Source organism: Xyrauchen texanus, chromosome 17, assembly GCF_025860055.1.
Source record: "Xyrauchen texanus isolate HMW12.3.18 chromosome 17, RBS_HiC_50CHRs, whole genome shotgun sequence".
Taxonomy (NCBI): Eukaryota; Metazoa; Chordata; class Actinopteri; order Cypriniformes; family Catostomidae; genus Xyrauchen; species Xyrauchen texanus.
In genome coordinates, this window is record NC_068292.1 from 34,791,987 (window position 1) to 34,801,495 (window position 9,509).

The following is a 9,509-nucleotide window of genomic DNA, read 5'->3' on the forward strand; positions in this document are numbered from 1 at the left end:
TATCAGATGTACCCTTCCGTACAGTCCAGCACCATTGCTGATGCTTCCATTGCTCATGTAGACTTCCTCTTCCATTCTAGATAATTGTATCATTACTAGGGCTGTCAATCGATTACAATTTTTTATCGAATTAAATACATGGTGTCCCGATTAATTAATCGTGATTAATCGCATATACAAATATTTGCTGAGAAAGCCCCTCATATAACAATAATTCAATATATAATGATGAAATAATTATACTTGGTATCTTTAAATATTAAAAAATTAAATAACATATATATATATATAAAATAAACAAATATTCAGATAATTAAAATGCATTGCATTATTGTGGCAGAAGAGTTCATCATTGATAAGACAATATAAAAAGCAGCTTTAGAATATTGTTTACCATATTATTGATCATAAGCCAATCATTAGCATACAGTTCACAGCAATCCATTTCACAAGTGAATTTGTCAATCAGTTGGAGATTTATTACGAGGGTTTGTTTAGGGACCATCAATTTACACCTGCGTTAGACTTTTTTTTTTTTTTTTTTTACAATAATGCCAAGACATTATATTCATTACATAGTGTAATGGTTTTCAATGCTTTGGAGTTGTTGGAGGTACAAAGAGTATTTAAATAATATTTCAAGTCTTTACAAAAAAGTGCAAATAGGGGCTTTATAGACATAAATGTACACTTATATATTAAAAACTTGGCAAGAAAAAGAAACAGATTAATCAGAAAATATTAACTTAAGTTATCAAATCTGTGAAAACCAAATAAAACGTCTTTATAAAGCAAAGAAAAACTAGTTAAAATAGAGGTACGTACAAACAAACAAACTTTTCATCTACAGCATTACAGAAGGAGCAAAGTGGATCTATTTCAGGGAGCATGTTTCTTAAATGAAGATTGACTGGGTAAAAACGGTGTAACAGTTTAAAGGACACCTCCTTAATCTCGTTGGTAATTAAATATGTATGAGGTAAAGACCATACGACCTGCGTCAGACATGCTTGTGTCGCGTCTCGGGTGTGTTGCGTCATAAAAATAAAATGTTTAGGTCACTGTGTCGAGTTAAATATAGTTTAATACTCAATCTTTAAACACATCTTAAGATCCCTTAAAGATCGCATTTGCGCTCCAAGTGTTTTGAACGCAACAAATTGGTTTCTTCACTGTATAAACTGTGTGTTGCTCACACAGCTGGAATTTCAATTACTGCCCTCTGGAGTAAACAGGTGGTACTACAAGCTTGAATTTCTCAGTTAAGCTTTGCGATTAAAGTGCGTTAATTTATTTAACGCGTTCATTTTTGTCAAATTAATCGCACGTTATTAACGCGTTAAATCGAGAGCCCTAATCATTACCAACGCTTTCCTCTGTTTTTTTTAAACATATTTGTTAAATATGAGTAATAATATCCTAAACTGTGTTAATGTTTTTACATTATTTTCTAAAAAACATATTATGATGGATAAAATACAATATTTTATAAGAGAGAGTCTCTCCACTTGCAACAAACTTTTTACATTTGCTTGCATTTTTTTACAAGCAAATGTGAAAGGTTTATTGCAATTGGAGAGACCCCCTCTTATAAAATATTGTATTTTATCCAGCATGTATAAAGATAATTGGAGATCAAAGAAATATTGGTACATATAAGAGGTGGGACAAGAGGATTCCTTTTTCTGAGGAATAACCAGGTTTAGACCTGACCACTGCATGATATGGAGCAAAAGATGTGAGAAATCAATGATACATTAAGTGGCATTCTGTAAAATGTTTTATCTAGCATTAAACAAATGAAAATCTAAACAGTAGGTTAAATTAACAAGTTACCTGTGCAAAATTACATCTCAAGATAAACAAATTATGGGGAGGATGGAGTATTGACACCACTTTATATTTTTCTGCTTACACTTTCCAACTCTCCTCACTCCCACATGATTTTTTTCTTATTTTGTTTATATGTAGATACATTTTAATTTGAAAAAATAGGCCTTCAGAACAAAATAGGTTTCACAACTAATTACTATTTAGATCACGGAGGCCTGATTTTATGGTATATTTCATATCCACCACAAACTTTGTCCCACAGCTACCAATTTGGGAAAAATTGTTAATGTAATAACTTATGGATGTACACACTGGCCATTCTCCTGCATGTTTTATATTTGTTTAGACCTGGGTAAGCGTATTTAGACCTAAAACACTGTTTACCTGCCATGTAGAACATTTATTTTGAAAAAATAGATAATATATACACTACACAAAATAGATCATTTATACACCATACAAAAATGATGTATTTTTTTTATGTAAAAAATGCTTAACATTTCTCTAATGGGGTGGGGGTGTCATAGCAGCACAATCATTGCACCAATTTGAATATGGAATAAAGTGTTTCATATAGTCCAGGTCCCTGAGCCCTAAAGACCATCCAGTGCACAGTGCAATGACTATGAACAGCAGAGGAAAGAGACATACGCCTAAGAAAAGAGACATAAGCAAATTAAAACCAGGGTGGTTGATGGAATTTATTCTCCTCGCTGAACCTAATTGTATATGTCTATTCACAGTTCCATTGAAAACAAGAGTTACAGCTGCATTCTGTAACTGAACTAACTCCCTTAAATTGTCAGGATATACTAAAAAGCACGAGTGACATTATTATTTAAAAAATCTGATTTTAGTCTATTTGTTCTGTATTACCTTGGTGAGATCTGTTCACAGAGTTGTATATTGAATGAGGGACCATTTTGCCTATACAAAGAAGTAAAAGAGGATGTTTAAAAGAATTAAGTGTTTCCCTGAGAATTAACACAACATGAGATAGATGGGAAAAGAAAACGTTTACCATAAAAATGTACACGGTTTTCAATCAAATCGCCCTGCAAAAAACAGAGACACATGCTGGTTAATATGCTATTGAACTTGTGATTCTTAAAGGGTTAATTCACCCAAAAACGAAATTTTCTCATCATTTACTCACCCATCCATCATTTATTTTCCTATTTTTCTTCAAATGTGTTCTGGTGAAAGTCATACACACCTAGGATACCATTTAGGGCAGTGGTGGCTCAGCGGTTAAGGCTCTGGGTTACTGACCAGAAGGTCAGGGGTTCAGGCCCCAACACCACCAAGACACCACTGTTGGGCCCTTGAGCAAGGCCCTTGAACCTATCCGCTCCAGGAGCGTATCATGGCTGACCCTGCACTCTGACCCCAGCTTAGCTGGGATATGTGAAAAATAAATAATTTCACCATGTATATGCAGAAATGTATGTATAATGTGTGACAATTGATCTAATTATGAGGGTGAGTAAATAATGAGAGATTATTCATTTTGGGGGGAAATATCCCTTTAAATACATGATTTGTGGCGAACACAAAATTACTTACTCTTTCACACATAACAGCCAAGGTGATATTGACGCAGTCAGTGAGCGTGATTCTCCCAGCAGTTAACTCTTTGCATGGACTCTGACACTCTGGGGTGAACTCCACATATGATCCAATGGACTGAAGGAAATAGCACAGCATGCAAGCTAATGAGCTCATGAGTATTTTATGAATTAAATCTATTATTTATTAATAATTTCAATTGATTCTTCAGCCTACTCACATTGTCCTTGACAGACCAATATTGCTCACATTCTGGGTTCTTCATTGCATGCTCAGATTCTACATGGTGCACTTCTCCTTCACAGGAGTAGTAATCTGTTTTATCTATGACTGTAGGCAACACTGAAAGACAGCAATGTGGGTAACTGTCATTTTTCCTCAATATTTTCTCTTAATGTCCAATTAATAATTTTACTTCTAGACCTGTGTCTGCCAAAAACCCACATTCTCCAAGGTTTTGTGGACAAATATAGCCATATGTGCTGGTTTTCTCCATTACTAGCAAAATAATACTTTAAACACATAAAACCACTGGACTGGTTCGGGATAAACACAGGGGATTTTTCTTTTCATTCTTCCCATTTTTTATTTTTTGCACCCTGGAAGGGGAAGCCACTCAATGGGTCATTCCAAACAAAAGTAAGAAAATTATTATTATTATAATTTTCATGAAGGGCCCTTCCAGGAGACTGTTAGCAAAGGGTTCTGAGTGCCCATATCAAGAGCTCTATCCTTCGGAGTGAGTAGGGCATAGGGATGATCACTTTCAATTGGAATTGACCTTCAAGTGACAGTGAGTAGACCATTTCACTTTCAGTTTCAGTGTAGCCTACCAAGTGCTCAAACAAAACATTAGCAATAGGGAGTTCCTAAATGAAAGCTAGGGGCTTTTGACACGTGAAACGTCATCGTGTTATACATTTCCAATAGCTTTATAAGCATAAACCTTTTAAGCAAGAATAAGAATCGTTACAGAAAACAAAACCCTAGAATCATGCATTCTGACGTTTCCCACTACTGAGAACTGTCTAGGAAAAAAACAGACGATCAGAGCCAAACCGACATAAATGACGATAATTTTCATTTTATAATTGTAATTGATAATACAGGACATTCTAAAACGCTTAACGTGGCTTAATGTACTAAAACAGTGATATCTGAAGGCCAAATTCAGTATGCACCTTATTGATAATGCATACTATATACAGAGGAGCATATGAGCTCAGAATTGGAACAACTTGAAAAGTTGCACGTTAAGCGATTTCCAGCCTTGAAAACAATATAAAGAAAACGCTTTGCGTGCAACTTTGCGTGTTACATTCCGATTCTGGGCTCATATGCGTTTCTGTATATAGTATGCATCATCAATAAGGTGCATACTGAATTTGGTCTTCAAACCATTTTAGAATGACCCATGCATACTTATGTGAAAACTCAAATTAATCCTTAGCACACATCCCAGTCATGCCTAGTCTACGGCTGATCGTGCAGCGAAGCGCTTCTCCATTCATTCATTGATTGCATCAGTATTGAGCAGATTGTGTTTAGCGAATGACGTACTTAAAAGCCCTACTTCAAGGACTAAAGTCAAGATAACGTACACTCTTGTTTTTAAGCGAAGAAAGCGGAAATTTTCATGAAATGTATCTTACCAGGCAAGACAAAGAAGCATATGATAAAGAACGCTTCACACATGTTTTAAAACGACCTATTCCGAAGCAGAATTGTTTCCATTATGAGTGTGTGTAGTCTGCTGGATTAATACAAGAAAAAGATTGGGAAACAACGATTGTAACTGCGGGGTGACGCAGAAGGTGTGACGCGGGCAGTCGTTAATTTGCCCCGCCCCATTTACTTTTACGCTTGGGGATTCCCCATATTATGAGTTATGTGTATATATTTAAGAGCGCAGTTGATCTTTATACGAAGTTACAACCAGGACCATGTCTTACTTCGCGAAATCATTCGTGTGCTTTGTCATATTAGGTAAGAGTGGAGTTTAATTTCTCTTGATGGGATTAGTTTTACGCAGTTGATTCAGAATGATATGTTGTCTTTCAATCGTTGCAGCTGCGGCGCATGGTGTCAAACGTGAGATACGCTCCATTAGTGGCGAGGACGTCGTTTTGCGCTGTGCAGCGTCATCAAATCAAGATGTCCAGTATCGGTCGGTGATATGGTACAAGGTAAATTTCAAAATTTGTACATTTTTCAAAAACAAAAAAGTACTATGGTACCATATGTTTGGTCAGTGTACCGTGATAATACCATGTTTTTGGATATGTGCTATTGTAGTACCATGTTTCATTTGAAGTACCTTTCATGTAAATGGTATAATACATTAATATGGTAGTCATTTAGGTATCGAAGTAGCCTACCATAATATTACAATCACTGTGCCAAATGGTACTTTCAAAGTAGCCTGCTTTTTCTGTAAGGGGACAAATTAATCCCTGCTTGTTTATAGCTGTTTTTAAAGATGTACTCCTTTTGTTAAAGAGAGAGTTCCCCCTAAAATGAATATTTCATTATTTCCTCACACTCATGATCTCCCAGGTGTGTATGACTTTCTTTCTTCACCAGAACACAATTGAAGAAAAATATCTTCGCTCAGTAGGTCCTTAAAATGCAAGTGAATGGAGATTTCTCTTTTGAAGCTCCAATAATAACAGACCGTCAGCAGAAATGTCAACCATATGACACCAGCTGTTAAATTAATGTCTTCTAAAGCAACACAATACTTAAGTGCGTTTTTAAACTCTAAATCCATTCTGCAGTGGTGTGTGTGTGACATAATCGCATTGGCATTTGAAACCCATGAGAACTGTGGCAAGTGAGTCACAGTTGAAGACCAGCGCTGTTTACAAGTGAAAAGGAGGAACGCTGTACAGTAGCTTGGTTGGTTTTGCTTTAGATCTGTATTTATTTGTTTCTTTACTTACAATGGTGTATTTGTTTGCTTATCCTTGATGTCTCAACCAAGTGGAGAATGTGAGATTACCTCTGTATCATGGCAATGCGAATATGTGAAAAAAGAGATTGCTTGGACACCTCCCTTTGTGAAGCCTAACGGAAGCGATTGTTAATAGTTAAAAAGTACTTAAATATTGATATTTTAAATGACTAAAAGTGATTGTGTCGCTTTAGAAGACGTTAATTTTACCTCTGGAGTCGTATCGATGATGTTTATGCTGACTGTCTGTGATTTTTGGAGCTTCAAGTGAGATATCTCCATTCAGTTGTGTTTTAAGATCCTACTGAGCTAAGATATTTTTCCTTTTTTTCAAATGTGTTCTGGTGAAGACAGAAAGTAATACACACCTGGGATATCATGAGTTAAATAATTAGAGAATTTTAATTTTTGGGTGAACCATCCCTTTAATGAAGATGTCATTTGACCTAACATAAAGTCAATATAACATCTCTTCTACAGGTTATTGAAGAGCCTTCCCGACAGTTAACTGGTCTTGTAATGAAGAAACTGACTCAAAGCGATAGCAAAGTTGAAAAATATAAAGGCATTGAACGAGAGATGGAGTTAATTGAGAACTCAAAGCACCTTCTTCTGCCGAATGTGACCATAGAAGACAGTGGTATTTACAGTTGCTTTTTATATGCTCCCCTCGGCCAACAGAACCAGGAAGGGGATGTCCTTCTAAAGGTCTATGGTGAGTGTTCAGACTTGCTGTATGTGACCAATACGTTTTTTGACACTTAAGTCACTCTTAGAAATGAATGAATTATAATGCATTGGATAACAAAATATCAAACAAATGTTGCTTCTGCATACAAACAATGCCGGATCTTTTCTCAGAACTACTGTAACTTTCAAATTGAATGTAATAAAAGCAAAATTATATTTGTGTGAAATGTTTTGCTTGAAAGGTGCACTGTTTTGCTATCTTTAAAACAAATGCCAACTGGTTTGATATTTTCTCTAATGAAATGACATTCACATATTTTTATGTGGCTTAAGTGTCCAAATGCATTTAGATGCATTTATGATGTTTCTATACTTCAAATGTGAGCAGTCTAAAAATAGTCAATGTAAGATGAAAGTGGACAAACTTGCAATCTGACACTGGTGTGTTTTTTTTTTTTTTAGAGCATCCTACAGTAGAAGAAAGGCAGCTGACTGAAAATGATACAATTTATGTCATGATGGCTATAACAGTACTTGTGTTGGCACTCCTCATGTTGTGCATAAGCTATGTAAGTAATACACATTTTTTGGAATATACTAGAGAAGATGTTTGTTTTATTATGCATGCTTCTATAATGTATGACTTGATTACCCCAGGTTTGTGTAAGGAATGTACCTCAAGGCAACAAGAAGCTCACAAAAGACTTTCTTCTGCAATGGCCTCGTCAGGGCAAGGGCGTGATCGTCACTTTGCCATCCAAAAATTTGGTTTGCAAGACTTTACCTGAAGTGTATGTGTGATAGTAGAGTCAGTGTTCATTAGAAATCACACAAATCTTTCTGGACTGGGCATCCGCATTGAACAGAGCAAGTGCTGAAGAGGACTATACACTACATAGCTTGCATAGTAACTCTAATGGTCAGAAAGTGTTAAAAACATACATGCACTAGAGTTTCAACATCATCTGCACCATCATTTGAAAACTGCATCTGCACATCTTTAGAGCTGAAGCTTGAGGACAACTTTCTTCTTTGTGAATGTTGCTTGATCTTGAGTGTAGACAAACACCCTGAAAGTTGAGTGTGGCAGGGCGGAGTGCGGGGCCGGGTCGTGATCCTACACACCCGGTCCCGTATTAGGTTAATCAAGCCTCCCGAGAGGGATAAAGGTCGACTGCAGAGGATCGTGCAGGAGAGAGAAATAGTTTACGGACATGTCCGTCATGTGTGTTTGTGTCCTTGTTTTAAGTTTCTCATTAAAATATTATTTATATCGTCAAGCCGGTTCTCGCCTCCTCCTTTCCATTGATCCCTTTACATGGAGTTATAAGATCAATGAAAATTCTCATTATTGATCAGCCGCCAACAAAATCAAAGGCAGATATTGCGTGATTCACATTCATGTGCCTTGTTGCTGATAAATTGAATGCAATGGATTCCAATATTAAGCTGCATTCACACTGCCAGCGATATGCAGCGACAAAACAACCTCATCTCATTAATTTTTAATGAGAGCTGGCGACTTCCGGCAACACGAGCGACAGTGACCTTTGGCGCCCGGATGTGGGTGTATCCAGCAACGCGACAAAGTTGAGAAATGTTTAACTTTATGCAGATGGAGAGCGACTTTCGGGAGTGACAGCCAATGCGAGAGAAGATGGTAGATCTCATGTGATCCTGCTATTTTAATAATATTAATTGTAAAGAAACCGTGCTGTTTAGAATCTCCATAGACACCACTAGCGACCTAACCGGCAGCCAATGGCGTCATGCAGCGACAAAGTAACTGGCAGTGTGAACGCGGCTTTAGTCCACCCCTAGCACTGCGCATGTCTATTGTTGTCGTACAACATTATTGTACAATGTATATTGTATCATAGAATCAGTAGCTGAGAAATGTTAATGTTATCACTCCTGATTTCTGATAACGTTCTGTTAAGACACTATTTTGGTCTTGTGTAATTTATGAATTATTACAGTAAACATGTAAATACTTTTTCATTATCCACATTAAAAAGTTTTTCAGGTCGAATGTAATGTCTAACATGACCAGTGTATCAGTTTGAGTAATAAAGTAATATGTCCATCAGGAGCATCATTCTCTTCCCACTAATTGAGGAGCTGAACTGAATTCCTATAACTAGTTGACAATTAAGCAAGACTGGAAGGTTTTACCCAGGTAAAGTAGCATAAGTAAATATTTCTTGCAAAATCACAAGCTTGGTTCAAATTATACACAAGAGATGAGGCAATTCAAAACAGCTGAAACCAAAAAACAAAGAGTGGAACTTAAATAGTGTGACAAACAATGACAAATTATCTCTGAATATATATCACATGATGCTTGGTAAACAGGAAATGCTGGACAAACAGTTGTATCAAGTCACCATGGCGCCATCTAGTGGCTGAGGGGCACAAAATGGCTAGCCCTTCTTACAAGTCGAGTGGTTCCTATTTCAGCAAT

The 9,509-nt window shown here is 36.5% G+C and overlaps 1 protein-coding gene across 1 annotated transcript; it reads left to right on the top strand.

Moving 5' to 3' along the window:
- The first annotated feature begins 5,252 nt into the window (after positions 1-5,252).
- LOC127658407 (CD83 antigen-like) lies at positions 5,253-9,128 on the top strand. The gene is made up of 5 exons (XM_052147680.1): positions 5,253-5,388; positions 5,473-5,588; positions 6,836-7,070; positions 7,508-7,614; positions 7,703-9,128. The coding sequence occupies exons 1-5, from the start codon at positions 5,346-5,348 to the stop codon at positions 7,844-7,846; spliced, it is 645 nt and encodes a 214-aa protein (XP_052003640.1). The 5' UTR covers positions 5,253-5,345; the 3' UTR covers positions 7,847-9,128.
- Positions 9,129-9,509: the final 381 nt, after the last annotated feature.

Excerpts from the sequence above, each read along its gene's own strand:
- LOC127658407 (XM_052147680.1), top strand. The coding sequence starts at position 5,346 with ATGTCTTACTTCGCGAAATCATTCGTGTGCTTTGTCATATTAG. Across the intron at positions 5,389-5,472 it reads CGTGTGCTTTGTCATATTAG|CTGCGGCGCATGGTGTCAAA; the intron begins GTAAGAGTGGAG and ends CAATCGTTGCAG. Across the intron at positions 7,615-7,702 it reads TCATGTTGTGCATAAGCTAT|GTTTGTGTAAGGAATGTACC; the intron begins GTAAGTAATACA and ends TGATTACCCCAG.